Source organism: Tursiops truncatus, chromosome 11 (genome assembly GCF_011762595.2).
Source record: "Tursiops truncatus isolate mTurTru1 chromosome 11, mTurTru1.mat.Y, whole genome shotgun sequence".
NCBI classification, from domain to species: Eukaryota; Metazoa; Chordata; class Mammalia; order Artiodactyla; family Delphinidae; genus Tursiops; species Tursiops truncatus.
In genome coordinates, this window is record NC_047044.1 from 18,015,682 (window position 1) to 18,034,134 (window position 18,453).

The 18,453-nt window shown below is 44.6% G+C and overlaps 3 protein-coding genes across 6 annotated transcripts in view; all 3 read left to right on the forward strand.

Annotated features, from left to right (window-relative positions):
• Positions 1-14,312, forward strand: part of LOC101329768 (putative tetratricopeptide repeat protein 41) — an 81,246-nt gene extending 66,934 nt beyond the window's left edge. For 3 of the 4 annotated variants that reach the window (XM_073788274.1, XM_033866187.2, XM_073788273.1), the window contains one exon: positions 13,929-14,311. The gene's annotated coding sequence lies outside the window, so the exon portion shown is untranslated. Of the gene's footprint in view, positions 1-13,928 lie in introns of all 4 variants that reach the window. The other variant, XM_073788272.1, reaches the window with a different exon arrangement.
• Positions 8,828-13,333, forward strand: LOC141275928 (putative tetratricopeptide repeat protein 41). The gene is given in 5 exon segments (XM_073789213.1): positions 8,828-8,891; positions 12,470-12,491; positions 12,493-12,591; positions 12,681-13,019; positions 13,021-13,333. Coding segments are annotated over 5 exon segments (831 nt in total). The 3' UTR covers positions 13,328-13,333.
• A 1,281-nt stretch (positions 14,313-15,593) lies between the features above and the next one.
• Positions 15,594-18,453, forward strand: part of NT5DC3 (5'-nucleotidase domain containing 3) — a 55,317-nt gene continuing 52,457 nt past the window's right edge. The window contains exon 1 of the mRNA XM_019952338.3: positions 15,594-15,847. Within this exon, the coding sequence (XP_019807897.1) occupies positions 15,649-15,847 (199 nt within the window). The 5' untranslated portion in view covers positions 15,594-15,648. The remainder of the gene's footprint in view (positions 15,848-18,453) is intronic.

The window sequence follows — 18,453 nt, forward strand, 5'->3', positions numbered from 1 at the left end:
CTGTTTTGGTTCCTGGGGATATAGCAGTGAGCAGGACAGGTAGAGACCCACACTGCCTTCACTGAGCTCACACTGAGACCAACAGCTGTCAGACAACTAAATACAAGACTGTTTAGCTGCAATTGTGGAAAATGCCACCATAGAGATTGTGGTTGGACAACTAAACACACAGTGGCTGCACCACAGTTGTGCAAAGTGCTATCGTGGCAAAATACAAGTGCTAACAGGGGACCTTGATCTGTTAGATGGAGGGGGATGGGTCGGGGGTGCTTCTCAGGAAATGATGCTGCAACTGAATGTGAAGGTGGATTTGCTTGTTAAGTAAAGTGGTGGGGAGGGAAAGGAGTCATCTAGGCAGTGAGGACAGAATTTGCAAATCTGGAAGGAACAAAAAGGGCCAGTTGGGGCTAGTATGCAGAGACCAATGTTGGGGGGAGAGGGTGCATGAGGAGGATGTCAGAGAGGTGTCACAGGCCCCGAGGCCTGTTCAGGGATTTGGGATGTTACCTGAAGAGCAACTGACACATACACACTACTATATATAAAATGGATAACTACTAAGGACCTACAGGGAACTCTACTCAATACTATGTAATGGCCTATATGGGAAAAGAATCTAAAAAAGAGTGGATACATGTATTTGTATGACAGATTCACTTTGCTGTACACCTGAAAGTAACACAAAATTGTAAATCAATTCTACCCCAATAAAAATTAAAAAAAAAAAAAGCAATTGAAGCCAGTGCAAGGTTTTTGCAAAGTGAGGGAGTGTTAGGAATATAGGGTCCTTCATTCCTCCAGCATCATCATCACAAGAGATTTCTCACACAGCATGCTAAAATCATCTTGTATATCCAGAGTCATGAAGGAGCTCAAAGAACCCTTTTTTTTTTTTTTTTTTTTGCAGTACGCGGGCCTCTCACTGTTGTGGCCTCTCCCGTTGCGGAGCACAGGCTCTGGACGCGCAGGCTCAGCGGCCACGGCTCACAGGCCCAGCTGCTCCGCGGCATGCGGGATCTTCCCGGACCGGGGCACGAACCCGTGTCCCCTGCACCGGCAGGCGGATTCTCAACCACTGCGCCACCAGGGAAGCCCTCAAAGAACCCTTTTTTGACTTCATTTCTATTTCTTTTTACCGTATTTTGATCTCTCAAACGGACTGTGAACTCCCAGGGGCAGGGGACTTATTTATTCTTTGTATCTTCAAAGCATCACAAAGAGTGCTAGCTGTGCATAAGTGCTCTGTCAATGCAGGAAGGGTGAGGAAAGTGGATAAACAGTTTCTTTCTGGGGGGTTACACAATTTGCCTGGCTTTCCAACAGAAATGATGGCTCTGATCCAGGCTAACAACATTAAAAGAAGTGACCTAAATTGTATTTTAGCCTATTGAGAGCAGTAAGTTTTAGGTCACTTTATTTATTTATTTATTTATTTATTTATTAGGCTGCATTGGGTCTTCGTTGCTGCGCATGGACTTTCTCTGGTTGTGGCAAGCAGGGGCTACTCTTCGTTTTGGTGTGCAGGCTTCTCATTGCGGTGGCTTCTCTTGTTGCCAAGAACGGGCTCTAGGCGGCACAAGCTTCAATAGTTGCGACGCGTGGGCTCTAGGGTGCAGGGGCTTCAGTAGTTGTGGCGCGCGGGCTCAGTAGTTGTGGCGCACGGGCTTTGTTGCTCCGTGGCATGTGGGATCTTCCCGGACCAGGGATCGAACCCATGTCCCCTGCATTGGCAGGCGGATTCTTAACCACTGCGCCACAAGGGAAGTCCCTAGGTGACTTTTTAGATATCAGTCTGGATTACAGATTAATGACATTAATTGCTAGCTTGAAAGTTTTGGCACCTGCACCTTCCTTAGTCTTTTATTATTACATTTAATCAATGTATAGAATACAGTATAATCTTCCAAGGGGTATAAAAATAGTGGGCTTCCAGCAATGATCATTCAGATTTTAATTATACTCACAACATTTTAATGCATGAGATTATACTAAGCACATATGAAAAGGGTGGATTTGTGAGAGGGTGATAATCCTAAAGTTTGTTTCTCCTTCTGATCCCATTTTCATGAGGCATTTATTCAAAAGTGAAATCTCTTTCTGTTCAATATTTCCTTGAAATATTTCCTCATCTCCTTTCAGCTTCTTTGATCCAGTTTCAAGAACAAATCTTAACCTCATGAAACTGCTAATTCTAGAGATTTTAGTACTAATCCTGACACGAAAAGAGGGTTTTTGTGATGTATATTCCCTACTACCTCTGACACAGACCAATCTTTTTTTTTCTTCTCCTTCTCTGATAAATGCTTAGATCCGCCTACTGGGAAATCATTACAGTGGGAGGAAAACACAGAAATGTGGCTTTTCATATTCTATTCTATCAGCTGAGGGTTCTATACGGAATTGTTTATTTTGGATGAAGTGTGGTAGATGAACATTATTTTACTTCCCTCTCCCTGGGATTCTTTCATAGAAGACATATCAAGCATTTCAGTCACATGTAGAAGGAAGAAATTAAACAAAGGCTCTACAGGGTGACTTTCAGTGGGGCGAGTCAGTCCTTTTTTCCTCATTTGGTTTTAAAATGCTTGGCTCAGCCAGAGTCCTCTTCTCTATAGCAGGGGGTTCCTTAATCCAAAAAGTCAGCTAAGTGATACGGACAAACTTCACATTTTAACTTAAGCATATATATGTAATTCTTTACCTAAACTTAAAAATTTGGAGTTAAGATCTTTGCTTTTAATGGGTCCTCTGATTGGAATTGGATGTCACCTTTCTCAAAATGCATCACACACAATTTCTAGTTTTGGTTTCTGTAAGGTAAGAACTTAGGCAATTGTGATGCTTCTGGGCAGGATACTTTTTTTTTTTTTAACATCTTTATTGGAGTATAATTGCTTTACAATGTTGTGTTAGTTTCTGCTGTATAACAAAGTGAATCAGCTATATGTATACATATATCCCCATATCCCCTCCCTCTTGCGTCTTTCTCCCACCCTCCCTATCCCACCCCTCTAGGTGGTCACAAAGCACCGAGCTGATCTCCCTGTGCTATACAGCTGCTTCCCACTAGCTAGCTATTTTACGTTTGGTAGTGTATATATGTCCATGCTACTCTCTCACTTTGTCACAGCTTACCCTTCCCCGTCCCCATATCCTCAAGTCCATTCTCTAGTAGGTCTGTGTCTTTATTCCTGTCTTACCCCTAAGTTCTTCATGACCTTTTTTTTTTTCCCCTTAGATTCCATATATATGTGTTAGCATATGGTATTTGTTTTTCTCTTTCTGACTTACTTCACCCATATGACAGACTCTACGTCCATCCACCTCACTACAAATAACTCAATTTCTTTTCTTTTTATGGCTGAGTAACATTCCATTGTATATATGTGCCACATCTTCTTCATCCATTCATCCGATGATGGACACTTAGGTTGCTTCCATCTCCTGGCTATTATAAATAGAGCTACAGTGAACATTTTGGTACATGACTCTTTTTGAATTACGGTTTTCTCAGGGTATATGCCCAGTAGTGGGATTGCTGGGTCATATGGTAGTTCTATTTTTAGTTTTTTAAGGAACCTCCATACTGTTTTCCATAGTGGCTGTATCAATTTACATTCCCACCAGCAGTGTAAGAGTGTTCCCTTTTCTCCACACCCTCTCCAGCGTTTATTGTTTCTAGATTTTTTGATGATGGCCATTCTGACCGGTGTCAGATGATATCTCATTGTAGTTTTAATTTGTATTTCTCTAATGATTAATGATGTTGAGCATTCTTTCATGTGTTTGTTGGCAATCTGTATATCTTCTTTGGAGAAATGTCTATTTAGGTCTTCTGCCCATTTTTGGATTGGGTTGTTTGTTTTTTTGTTATTGAGCTGCATGAGCTGCTTGTAAATTTTGGAGGTTAATCTTTTTTCAGTTACTTCATTTGCAAATATTTTCTCCCATTCTGAGGGTTGTCTTTTGCTCTTGTTTATGGTTTCCTTTGCAGTGCAAAAGCTTTGAAGTTTCATTAGGTCCCATTTGTTTAGTTTTGTTTTTATTTCCGTTTCTCTAGGAGGTGGGTCAAAAAGGATCTTGCTGTGATTTATGTCATAGAATGTTCTACCTATGTTTTCCTCTAAGAGTTTGATAGTTTCTGGCCTTACATTTAGATCTTTAATCCATTTTGAGCTTATTTTTGTGTATGGTGTTAAGGAGTGATCTAATCTCATACTTTACATATACCTGTCCAGTTTTCCCAGCACCACTTATTGAAGAGGCTGTCTTTTCTCCACTGTATATTCTTGCCTCCTTTATCAAAGATAAGGTGACCATATGTGCGTGGGTTCATCTCTGGGCTTTCTATCCTCTTCCATTGATCTATATTTCTGTTTTTGTGCCAGTACCATACTGTCTTGATTACTGTAGCTTTGTAGTATAGTTTGAAGTCAGGGAGCCTGATTCCTCCAGCTCCACTTTTTGTTCTCAAGATTGCTTTGGCTATTCGGGGTCTTTTGTGTTTCCATACAAATTGTGAAATTTTTTGTTCTAGTTCTGTGAAAAATGCCAGTGGTTGTTTGATAGGGATTTCACTGAATCTGTAGATTGCTTTGGGCAGTAGAGTTATTTTCACAATGTCGATTCTTCCAATCCAAGAACATGGTATATCTCTCCATCTATTTGTATCATCTTTAATTTCTTTCATCAGTGTCTTATAATTTTCTGCATACAGGTCTTTTGTCTCCTTAGGTAGGTTTATTCCTAGTTATTTTATTCTTTTTGTTGCAGTGGTAAATGGGAGTGTTTTCTTAATTTCATTTTCAGATTTTTCATCATTAGTGTATAGGAATGCCAGAAATTTCTGTGCATTAATTTTGTATCCTACCACTTTACCAAATCCATTGTTTAGCTCTAGTAGTTTTCTGGTAGCATCTTTGGGATTCTCTGTGTATAGTATCATGTCATCTTGGGCAGGATACTTTTGATTGCTACCGTTTCCTGCCTTAATTCTTTTATGGTTTTCTTGCTCGCTCACAAGTTGAAAGAATTCCAAAGCATTCAGCCTGTTTTTCATAGAAAACAACTCTTTCATTTCACCCTCATATCTTCCTAGTTTGTACCATACTAAATTCAATTACCAAAATTAGACTAACAAATTCAGTTGACTCTTGGTCATGCTAGAACCAATGCTAGTTAGGAGCACAAGTATGCCAGCACAGGAGGGATGAACCTGCTAGCTGCAGGCATTTAGTGTGCCCTGGGCATCAGGTAGAAAGTTTTGCAGAGGAAATAGAGGGCCCTATTTAATAATTAGAGGGTTAATCCAGCAGTCTATTTTATGTCTGTTAGCAGAGCTTACTTGTTACTTGTTGTGTGTGTTGGACAATTTTTAACAGGTTATGTATTTGTAAATTCTCTTGGTTGCAGGAAAATGTCAAATATCCCTTAAAGCTTAGAAAACTTTTAAACCTGGAAGGGACTCTAGAGATTACTCAGCTATCTTAAAGCTGAGGAAATAGCAGATATGTCATATGACTTAGCCCAGTACAGGTGATCTGAGAATCCTATCAGTTAGATAATAGAATCATTGAGGCTCAGAACGACCTAGTGACATTTCAGAACTTTGCAGTTAGTAAGTAGTGGACTTATGACTTGGAACCCAGTCCTCTGACCCTAAATCCTGTGCTCTTTCTACCCTTCGTGGGCTCCAGGAGTTCGTGGTCTTGTTGGGATGATAAGCACATAAAAGGGAACTGAAATCCAATGTGATATGCGTGGTGACGGACATTGGTAGAAGGTGTGGGGGGCATATAAAAGAGGCAACAAGTAAGCCTTTCCAGAGAAAGTGACCTGGCCTTGAGTCCTGACAGGCGTTTGTCCGGTAAAGAAGGTGAGGAAGAGCATTTCAAGCAAGAAACAATAGCATGAACAAAGGCGAGGGAGGTGAATCAGGGGGGTGTGAACCTCTGGAATGGGAGGGTTGGGAGGTGATATTGGAGAAGTCAGCAAGGTTTAGGGCCTGGCAGATCTTGTCTGCCATGGTAAAGGGTTCATCAGAGGAGGTGCTGTAGAATTTCCAGCACTAAGGGTGGTATATTAGCATGTTTTTTTTTTTTTTTTGGCCGAGCTGTGCGGCATGTAGGATCTTAGTTCCCTGACCAGGGATCGAACCCACGCCCCCAGCAGTGGAAGCACAGAGTCTTAACCACTGGACCGCCAGGGAAGTCCGTAGATTTGCATTTTAGATCCAGTACTCTCGTGGCTGAATAGAGGATGGAATTGGTCGAGAGGAGAATGGAGACTCTCCTGTGTTAACTAAGAGAGGACAAGACAAACGGAGAGAAAGTGGTGTATTTGCGATTTAGTCAGTAAATCCAGCAGTGCGTGATTGGGTAGCAGGGGAGGGAAAGGGAACAGTCTGAGGTATTCCCCAGTTTATGGCTATACCCACTGCCGGTGCAACTGGGTGGATGGAGCTGTCGGCAGGAAGCACAAGGTTGAGAGGTGGGATGGGAGCCACGATGAGCTAATTTGGGGCCTGTTGATTTGAATCTCTTATCTGAGTGGAGGTGTTCAGTAGGTAGAAGAATATATGAGTCTAGTGCTTAGGAGCTAGAAGACTGAGCTGGAGAAAAACATTCGGGAGTCCTTAGTATACACATGGTGGCCAAACCCTGTAGAACGGTTGAAAGAACCAAGAAGAATAAAAGACAAGAAGATGGCAGGAGATGGAACTTGGGAGATTGCTGTGCAGTATTTAAGGGATGGGCAGCGGAAAAAGTTGTAGCAAGAGATGAGGAATGGCTCTAGAAGTAGGCAGAGCATCAGTAAAATCATGGAAGCTAAGAAAGGAGAGGGCTGCCCAGGGATAAACTCCATGTACCTATGCTCACCTCATCCATGACAGAGGAGGCCAGAATATACAATGGAGCAAAGACAGCCTCTTCAGTAAGTGGTGCTGGGAAAACTGGACCGCTACATGTAAAAGAACTCCCTAACACCATACACAAAAATAAACTCAAAATGGATTAGAGACCTAAATGTAAGGCCAGACACTATAAAACTCTTAGAGGAAAACATAGGCAGAACACTCGTTGATATAAATTGCAGTAAGATCTTTTTTGACCCACATCCTAGAGTAATGAAAATAAAACCAAAAATAAACAAAGAGGGCCTAATTAAACTTAAAAGCTTTTGCACAGCAAAGGAAACCTTAAATAAGATGAAAAGACAACCCTCAGAATGGAGGAAAATATTTGCAAACGAAGCAACTGACAAAGGATTCATGTCCAGAATATACAAGCAGCTTATGCAGCTCAATATCAAAAAAACAAACAACCCAATCAAAAAATGGGCGGAAGACCTAAATAGACATTTCTCCAAAGAAGACATACAGATGGCCAACAAACACATGAAAGGATGCTCAACATCACTAATTATTAGAGAAATGCAAATCAAAACTACAATGAGGTACCACCTCACGCCGATCAGAATGGCCATCATCAAAAAATCTTGGGACTTCCCTGGTGGTGCAGTGGTTAAGAATCCGCCTGCCAATGCAGGGGACACAGGTTTGAGCCCTGGTCTGGGAAGCTCCCACATGCCATGGAGCACCAAAGCCCGTGCGCCACAACTATTGAGCCTGCGCTCTAGAGCCTGTGAGCCACAACTACTGAGCCTGTGTGCCACAACTACTGAAGCCCGTGTGCCTAGAGCCCGTGCTCTGCAACAAGAGAAGCCATCACCATAAGAAGCACGTGCACCGCAACGAAGAGCCCCCGCTCACCGCAACTAGAGAAAGCCCACACACAGCAACAAAGACCCAACACAGCCAAAAAAAGAAAAAAATCTACAAACGATAAATGCTGGAGATGGTGTGGAGAAAAGGGAACCCTCTTAGCACTGGGATGTAAATTGATACAGCCACTATGGAAAACAGTATGGAGTTTCCTTAAAAAATTAAAGATAGAACTACCATATGACACAGCATTCCCACTACTGGGCATATACCCAGGGAAAACCATAATTCAAAAAGACACATGCACCTCAGTGTTCATAACAGCACTATTTACAATAGCCAGGACATGGAAGCAACCTAAATGTCCATCAACAGAGTAATAAAGAATATGTGGTATATTTACAATGGACTGTTACTCAGCCATGAAAAGGAACGAAACTGCGTCATTTGTAGAGACGTGGATGGACCCAGAGAGTGTCATACAGAGTGAAGTAAGTCAGAAAGAGAAAAACAAATATCGTATATTAATGCATATGTGTGGAATCTAGAAAAATGGTATAGATGACCTTATTTGCAAAGCAGAAATAGAGACGCAAGTGTAGAGAACAAATGTATGGATACCAAGGGGGAAAGGGGTGGGTTGGGAGGAAATGGGAGACTGGGATTGACATGTATACACTATTGATACTAGGTATAAATTAGGCAACTGAGGGGAACATGTTGTATAGCACAAGGAGCTCTACTTCATGCACTGTAGTGTCCTAAATGAGAGGGAAATCCCAACGGGAGGGGATATATGTATATGTATGGCTGATTCATTTTGCTGTGCAGTAAAAGCTAACACAACATTGTAAAGCAACTATACTCCAGTAAAAATTGATTTAAAAAAAAATGGAGAGGTCTGAGAGCTGACCGCCAGATCTAGAACAGACGATTGCATTTAGCAACAGAACGGTCACAGGGAACTGTCAATTTTGGTGGAATGGTAGGGACAACAGCCTGTGTAAGAGAGAACAATGAATCTGTTCCCTCTACCCAAAGGTGGGGTCTGCAACGGCTCAGCCCCTTGAATTGGTAGAGTGAGCTCATGCAGTACTGGGGGCGATGACAGAGGTCATCTGCAGCCAGGTCCCTCTGAGCAGACTAGCCGATGGTCTCAGTGAAGAGGGTGAAGGGAAAGAGCCATTCCCCACCCCCCCATAACCTTTTATTTTCTGTAGGGCAGAAGTTGAAGATGCATGGAAACATCCCACTGCAACCTTTTACTCCATTTGGGACAATGATTGACAACTTTCTCCCTCCCCAGTCTGTTTATAGACACACATTTATTGAAAGAACGAGCAAACAAGCTTAATTTCTCAAACTGAAGGACTTCTGACAAACTTTAGACATGGCGTATTTATCAAAGAAAAAGAAACTTTCAACAGAGAACCTTTAAATCCTGCATAATCCTCCTTCCTCATTACACATTGGCAGACTGTCTTCTGGATGGAGAATATAGGCTGTGATTGTCTCCACTTCTTTACCCATTTACTCCCAGCACAGTGGGGAAGCTCATTGTTGGGCAGGGTCCACAGAGTCTGGACTCATTCAGGGACACTTCCTGAGGCTCTCCACCAACACCTGCGATTTTCCTTGTTACCTGGTGACAACAACCTGAATTATAGTTGTGGGCCCTGGGGAGGAAATGAACACAGGACTGGCATTGTAAAAATCTACCTGTTAGTTGACAGCAAATATAATACGAAGCAAGAGGAATAGGCTTACATTTCAGTAGAATAAAGATTAGAAAAAGTTGTACTTTAGAAGATTACTTAAAAGGGCAGTGGACTGTCTTTGGATAAAATATCTTTCTTTTTCCAGAGGAAATAATAAAGATACTACTTTATTTTTTAATATTAAGCACTGAAAAAAAGGGGTAAACTAGGAAAACTTACCATTTAAAATCTGAGAACACATTTTTCAAGGAAGTTAGTTAGTGGGACCTTCCCTCATTCTCATCCCTGATTCACAGTACCTTGGAAATAGGGTAGGTGTGGCTGTCCAGATGTAGAAAATGGAAAAGATAACAGATGGTTCCTGTCTAGCTGTGGTTTTATAGAAAAATCTCCTAAGGAACCAACGTGAGAGGGAGAACAGTGTTCTCGTTTCCCACCTCTAGAACTTATGGTCCTTGGATCTAGGGACCTGGGTTTAAGTCCCAGTTCTGCTATTTTCTGGGCTTGTGGACATAAACTCTCTGAGTCTCAAGTTTCTTGGTAGCCAAAAGGGGATAATAATCTCTGCCTCTAGGGTTATTCTGAAGATTTAATGAGATGTTATATGCAAAACAACCAACAGACTCTGCAATTAAATATTAGGTTCCCTCCTCGTCCAGAATGAAGATTTGAAGTGGGAAGGAGGTTCAGTGACCTCTTTCCTGTGGAAATGAACTCATCCTGGACTTTCCTTTTCTCTGGGTTGAAAGGACTGACCTGGCTGGGTAGTGCTGTCCAGCTGGTACCGACCCTGAGGGAAGATGGGGTGGGCTGGGGTTGGCCGGAGCTAAGAATGTCCTTTCCTGGCAACTACTGTGCTTTTGCTGCCAGAAAGAGATAGGTTGTGTTCAAGAAAGTGCTGAGGTCAAAGCTATCAGTACAGGTCCAGATGGCTCATGAGGGTGCCACGGTGTGTGGCCAAGAGGTAGTGTGGGGAGCACAGGCATGAAACAGTGTCTGTCAAGGGCATCAGCAGCTGGCCTGGGTGACAGTCTCAATCTCCCAGCAAGTCAGAGCCTCTTAAAGGGCCTTCAGGCAGAACGAACAGTCTGCGGGCCTGGTTATTGGCATCCAGAGGAACTCTGAGAATGAGTTCCTGCCTAGCCAGACCTGAGACATTCTGACTCTATTCTTCCCCACTTTACCTTTTAAGGCCTGTTAAGGCCAATGCTACGTGGTCATCCTGAGCTGGGTAATTCACAAGTGCTTTCTGCTGAGTTATGTTGGGGCAACTGAGAACCTCATAGAGAGTCATGAAAATAATTCACACAGAAGAAAAATAGCCCCTGATTGCTAAGTGGAGCCAACAGCTGGAACTCCCCTTCAGATTTTCAGCAGGTGCTGTGGGCATTGTGAGATCTGTGCTATGACCCATGTAGCAGAGCTACGAGAGAGAACATCTCTGCAAACAGAAGCTGTAGCGTGGATCCTCAGAAGGACAATCCAGTACGGGGTGAAGAGGCAGCCTAGCATAGCAGTAAAGGGCATGGGCTTGTGGATGAGGCTGACCCAGGATCGTTCTACCACAAACTGGAGTGACTTACTTGACCTCTTTCAGTTTTCTCATCTTTAAAAGTCAATGAACGTGCACAAAAAATTCTCTGGAAGGATACACGTTTTAGGAGAAGACTGCACAGATGAAGACCAAGATGGGAGAGACAGTTTTTACTTCATACCTTTATACATTTTCATTTTTGAATCATGTGGATATGCATCCTATTAAAAAGAATAAATGACAAAAATAAAAGACAAGTGATGATAGTTTATACCTTGCAGGATAACACAAGCCTGATAGATAGTACTCAGCTAATTTGCAGTGTTTATTATTATTAATATTAATACAGGGATGCTGGCTGGGTCATCTGCCAGTGTTTTTTACCTTTAAATACCCAGCAGTCTCTTATCATGTATCCAGATTGATGCCCTACATGCACTGGCCTTACATTATGTTTATAATCAATGGTATAAATTTAGCCCCTTAAAAGTAGTCATGTACGGACTTCCCTGGCGGTCCAGTGGTTAAGACTCCATGCTCCCAATGCAGGGGACCCGGGTTTGATCCCTGGTCAGGGAACTAGATCCGCATGCGGCAACTAAAGGTCCAGAAACTAAAAGATCCCACAACTAAAAGATCCGGCACGTGGCAGTGAAGAATGAATGAATAAATAAATAAATAAATATTTTTTAAAAAGCAGTCTTGTAAATGGGTAAAATGAGTAAATGAGTGCCACTTGCAAATTGACTGTAATTTTTTTTTTTTTTTTTACTTTTCACACATTTTAGAGAATTACATTAAATTATTGACAATGGCACATAGCGCACTGTATAATGAACACCTATATACCCTTTATCTTTAGTCACCAGCTGTTAACATTTTGGTCATACTTATGTTTTCTTTCATATACACACACATACACATGCATACATATATATATTTTTTTCTGGACTATTTGAAAGTTAGTTGCAGATGTGACACTTTTATCTCTAAATACTTCAGCATGTGTCTGCTGAGAACCGGACATTCCCCTACATAACCACAGTACAATGATCAAACCCAGGAAATTTAACCATTACATAAAAGTATTATCTAAGGTACAATCCATATGCAAATGTTCCCAAGTGTCCCTCCCAGTAAATGTTCTTTATAGCTGTTTACTTTCTGATCCAGAATTCTGTTGAGGATCTTCCACTGCATTTGGTCGTCTCCTTTAGTCTAGAACATTTAAGTAGGGCTTGTTTTGCCTTTCATGACACAGTTTTGAAGAGCCTAGGTCAGTTTCTCCCCTACCCTCCCTGCCCCAATGTCCTTCAGTTTGTATCTGTTTTTTGATAATTAGACTCAGGTTAATTGTTTTTGGCAGGAATACTACAACAGGTGATGTTCCAATGCCACCTTTTATAAATGTTTTTTTATCCTTCTCTTTTAAATGTGTGAAGCCAGGAGTCATTTTAAAAAATTCTAATATTCTTATTTTCAAATATCCAGCAGGTCAATTATTGATAAGTGACTCTTCAAGTCATGATGCAGGCTGTGGGCTATTTGTACAGATCACTTGATTTAAGGGCCACCTACCTGGGATCTTCTCATTCATCGATCAGTGGGATCCTGCAGTGAGTTTCTATTCTGTCTCAACAAGAAATAGGCTTCAGGTTATTCATGTTCTATAAATGCCCTCTTGACAACTTTTGATCCTTTGCAGCCTCCTGAGGGACACTGAGTGGATCCGGGGTAGGAGATGTTGGCCTCAAGGCATGAGCCAGCAATATTCTGAGGGTCCCGGGAATGGCGCCTCATTGTGGGAGGACTTGATTAAGTTAAACTATCACAGCGCTCAGAGTTCCGACACGGTGAGCTCGGCAGTGTGCACCAGGGCAGATAAGCTACAGGGGACTAAAAGCTTGGACTTGGTGCCTCATACAATTTCAGATAAATCAAAATATGCTTCAGGACAAGGGAAAAAGTTCTTGAGACCCATTATTTCCGTTTCTGCTGAGGAAAAGACATGACTGAAGACACAAAGTAATGTTGCAATATGGCATGAAAGATTGTTCCTCTAAGATTTTATCTTTGGGTAAAATGGATGGTGCAGTAAAGCTTTCACGGCAAAGGATTTTGTCAGCTAAAAGCGAGAGTGAAAAACGCAAAATTACCGCAGTTTACCAGCATCCCCTGCTAGGGTCTCTTAGCACAAGTAATCCCTGGGAATCCTTATCTGAGCTCATCTCAGAGAAGTGGCTTTTTCATAGCCCAGATTACAGTTCAATTTCTCAGAAGTGTTTTTTGCAGAGAAGATCTCAGTTTGAAACAAAATTGATGAAGTCCTCAAATGATACTAATAAAGAATAAAAATTATCACGGGCTCTTCTGTGTCAGTAATTTTTTTCTACTTGTCTTTATTTAGAACTCTTTTTTTTTTTTTTTCGGTACGCGGGCCTCTCACTGTTGTGGCCTCTCCCGTTGCAGAGCACAGGCTCCGGAGGCGCAGGCTCAGCGGCCATGGCTCACGGGCCCAGCCGCTCCGCGGAATGTGGGATCTTCCCGGACCAGGGCACAAACTCGTGTCCCCTGCATCGGCAGGCGGACTCTCAACCACTGCGCCACCAGGGAAGCCCTATTTAGAACTCTTTGATGAGATATTTTCTAATCAAGAAAATAATCAAGGTGATAATCAAGGTTATTGGGATTTTATTTATTTTTTAGCTACTTAAAATATTTTAACAGATTATAGCTAAAAAGAACAATTTTTAAGTGATTCATATTTCTGTGGTACTAAAACTATAAAGTAAGTTTAAAGTACTAGAGTCCATGGATTTGATACCATATCTGTTTTAAACATTGTAATTGCCTCTCTTTTATCAGTGATTTGTAACATATTACCTATTAACTGTTGAGGATTACTTACTGGCTTCTTTCTTATCACCCAACTAAATCCTACCTATTACTTTAGGAATCCAAGTGGAAGAATGGGCTCAGCTGTGTGACTTTAAGAATGCTATGTTGGGCTTCCCTGGTGGCACAGTGGTCAAGAATCTGCCTGTCAATGCAGGGGACACGGGTTTAAGCCCTGGTCTGGGAAGATCCCACATGCCACATCTCACGTGGAGCAACTAAGCCCGTGAGCCACAACTACTGAGCCCACGTGCCACAACTACTGAAGCCTGCACGCCTAGAGCCTGGGATCTGCAACAAGAGAAGCCACCGCAATAGGAAGCCTACGCAAAACAACGAAGAGTAGCCCCTGCTCGCCGCAACTAGAGAAAGCCCCCACGCAGCAACGAAGGCCCAATGCGGCCAAAAATAAATAATAAAATAAAATAAATAAATTTATATATATATATATATATGAATGCTATGTCACTTCTCTTAGCTTTAGTTCCATCACTTATAAAATGGGAGAAATTATGGTGCTTACTTTTTAGGATAACTGAGAGGACTGCATGAGAAAATGCACATTGCAAGCCTTCAATAAATAGTAGTTACTGTCTGTCATGGTCTAACCCAGAGCCCACCTTTTTCCATGAAAACATCTCCTGATCCCTCCAGCCCACAACTTAAGCATACAGTAATGCTTTGGGTTATTTGTCTTAAATCGTGCCCCACCTATTTCACAGATGGCAGTGTGGTCTCCCAGGCAGACAACCAGCCTTGAGGGTTATTCATTGCACTCCACCAGCGCCCTGCTCCACCGTAACCACGGGGTAGCTTGGCAAGCTCTCGCAGTCCAATGATTCCCAGACGGGTTCTGGGTGGGCCGCATCAGACTTTCCCGCAGGAGCCAAGTCTGACTTAGTCCACACAGAAATGTCGCGTGGTGGGGTTTGCTGTTTATTTGGCTTTGGTGGAATCACAACGCTCAGAACGGTTGCAGCCTCGCAGGTCTTAGAGAAGACAGGTGCACCGTGCTGGTCAGCTTGGGCATGAGCAGGGGGAGTGGTGTCCCGAGGGCCTCCCTCGCGAGGCAGAAATCTCGGGAGGGGCACTGGCCTTCCAGGCTGTGCAGTCGGGGTGCCCTTCAGGCACATCAGACCACGTGTGGGTCCTGGTCCTAGCTGCTGGCTCATCCGTGGGACTGGAAGGATCCAAGCCAGGGGCCGGGGGACGTCCCAGACCCGCCCCCGCGATCAAGGGGAGGTGCAGACTGCTGAGGCCATTAATGCGGAGAGGTCGCCTCCTGGAGCCGGGGTCACAAACACCATGTCAGTACAGCCAGGGTGGGGGGACGGTCACAGACGGCGGGAGGAAGGTGCTGCGGAGCTCGGCGGGCGGCCCCAGGGTCAAGTCTCGTGGTCCAGGGCCAGCAGAGTCATCCTATTCCATGTGACCTCTGCTGACGGGGCGTTCGCGCCACCGCACAGCCACCTTGGCGCGCCACACGGTCAAGAAGCGGCTGTAGCAGGCTCCGCGCGTGGCCGCGACTGCCCGGGGTGCCCAGGCCCTTGCTGCCCCGCCCACCCCAGGCCCGGCCTAGGCCACGCCCCTCCAAGGCCCCGCCCCACAAAGACTCCTCCCCGCGAGGACCCCGCCCCGCCAAGGCCCCGCCCCCGAGGCGGCCGGAGAGGGGCGGGCCGCGCCCCCACGTGCTCCTACGTAGGGACGTCCCGCCGAGCGGGCAGAACGCTGGCAGAGCACCTACCTGCAGGCGCCTCTCGCGGCGGGCGGCGGCAGGCATGGCTACGGCGGCGGCGGCGGCGGCTCGTGGGGCTGGTTCAAGGGCGGTGGCGGCCCTGCGGAGCGGCTGCCGGACTGCGGCTCGGGGGCGGTCGCGCGCGGGCCCCGCACGGTCCTTATGCACAGCACCTGGGACCGCCCCGGACATGAAGCGCTACCTTTGGGAGCGCTACCGGGAGGCGAAGAGGAGCACGGCAGGTGAGTGAGGCTGCGCCCTCTCGCACCCTCAGTACGTGGGGAGGCCCCTCCCCGCCGGGCTGGGGCGCCAGGTCCCGTCCCATATGGCCATCGGGGAAGCCGGCACCCTCGGACCCGCGTGGGTCCGCTGCTGACCTCCAGAGCCCCCCCATCGTGACCCGCGGTTGTCCCCAACCACGGGCGACATCGCCTCTGCAGTACGATTTCCGGGAAACGCGGAAAAATGCGCCTCCAGAAACTTTACAACTCTTGCTTTTCTCCTGTCGGGAAAGCCGTTTTATAAATTCCTGGGATTTTTAGCCAGAAATCTGCATCGGAAGCGCTTTGGGCTCTCCTGGGGGTTCCACGGACATCACTTGGGAGACGGTCACCCCCAGGCACCGTTCGGTATTGTTATTAATAAACAACAATAATAGTAACCGCCGGAGTCCGGCAGGCGGCGGGTTACCGTGGATTCCGCTGCTGGGCAGGTGGCAGTGTCCTGAGGCTGATTTATTTTCCTTCTTTGTTTTAGGGGATGGGGTAGGATTTGCTGCTCTTGAAATTGGAGGGGTTCGGTTGGGAGTGTTCTGAGTTATCTGCTAACCTCAGCGAGGAGGTGATTCCAGGGAGTGACCACTTAGTGGTCAGATGAACATAAAATGGGCTTGGTTTGATTGTTGGTTAGGGAAACAGGGAGGGACGCAAAGAGGACCCAGTAAATACTAATGTCAGACACATAAATTGTCTCCCTGAATTCTTCCCCATACCTAGGAAGGAAGTGCCACATGCCCATCTTAGAGATGAGACAGGCCAGACTCAAGTTTAAGAAGCCTGGCCAAGGTCACACTTTGACCTCGGGTCTGTCTCAGCCCCTACCCCATCGTCCTGTTTCCTGCCCTGCCTTGTAGTAGCAGCTGACCGTTTGGGAACTGGTGTAAAGGGCCAGTGATAGTCCATTGGTGCTGCTTTTTTCAGGGAAGATTTAGAATAGAAATTTTATACTGATATATTTTTTGGGGGGGTGGTGGTGGTAGAGGTGGCGTGGAGAGATAGGGAGAGAATATTTGGTGGAGAGAACACTTGGTAGAATCACATTTTACAGACAAGGTTTGCTGCTGCAGGTTGTGAGACTCACAGAGCTCCAGTTTACTCATCTGTAAAATGGGAATGGATGCTGGTGATACCAACATCATAGGGTTGTGGCGAGGAATGAGCGAGTCCATCCATGAAAGGTGTTTAGAACAGTGCCTGGCAAAGGAGACAGTTGAAGGGTTGGGTGTTAAAGATCAGCTTCAGGCCAGAGTTGGCCTTTGGTGTGGGATAATCCCAGGGGGATTTTGGAGTAGGACAGCTTGAGGGAGCTTTTGAGATTTGTTAGCTCTGTGACTTTGGTGGCAAGTTACTCTTCTCTGACCTGAGTTTTCCAACTGTAATGTGAGGATAAAGTGAGGATTTTTAGCGTGGGCTCAGCATCCAGCAGATGCTCAGGAGATAGTAGCTATTGCGGCTGGTTATTAAATAAAGACACGCTTAGTCACGGTGGAGGTGAGTTAGCACTAGGGTCTAGGTCTCCTTTAGCTCAGGGCAGTGCCACATGTGGTGCTGAGCAAGCCACCTAGTCTCTTTAGTCTTCTTTCTGTAGTGAAGCCACTGAACTAAATAATATGTGAGCCTTTTCAAGTGTTACAGGTCTGAGAATCAGTATGCCGGGGTGCCCCATCCTGTCTCCACGCCCCCAGCCCATGCCCACGTAGTCCCTGTTTCACCCCTGAGAACTCAGGGACTTTTTTCCTTCACCCTATCTGGGGCTGCACCACCCCTACCCTCCTTTAGCTGAAGTCTGTACACATGCCCAACTTGCATTCATTCACCAAGCATTTATTAAGCACGTACCAGCGGGCTTAAAAGCTGTTGATTCACAGATGGACACATGTGAGAGGGAGGGGCCCACAGTGGCTGAGCGCCTGCCCGGGCCAAGCAAGAGGGGCCCGAGTTGCACGGATGGGGAGGCTGGTAAACAGATAAGTGACAGTCCAGCTTGGGGAAGATAAATAACGGTCCCAGGGGATGCAGGAAATGCTTGACACTGTGTTCGTAGGAGTGAGGGCTCAGAAGTACTGATGCTCATAAAAAAATACACAGGTTCTTTTCGGTTTACTAGAGGACAAAAGAATTTTGTTTTCTCCCTTCCTGATTATTGCTTTCTGGTGTTTGATCTCTTGCCTTAATCTAAACAATCCCTTCAGGTGTTTTCTCTTTGAAGAGGTTCCCAGAATGAAGCCTGCTCAGGAAAGAGATGATTTTTACTCTTTGTTTTACCCTTTCTCTCCCACCCTCTTTTTATGTTTATTTTTCAAAATTAAAAAAAATTTTTTTTAAATAAACTGTATTTTTTAGATCAGTTTTAGATTTACAGGAAAATTGCATGTTTCTCTAAACCCCATATGCAGTTTTTCCTCTCTCATGACTATGGGACTGTGATATTGAGATTTATAATCAGAAATACTGCAGAGAGCTCCTAAAACCCTTGGAATTTCCCAAGTACAGTACAGAGATGATAAAGGTGTCTTTTGTTATTTTAATTAGGTGACTTTCGGAATACCTCAGGGCAACCACAGGGTGGG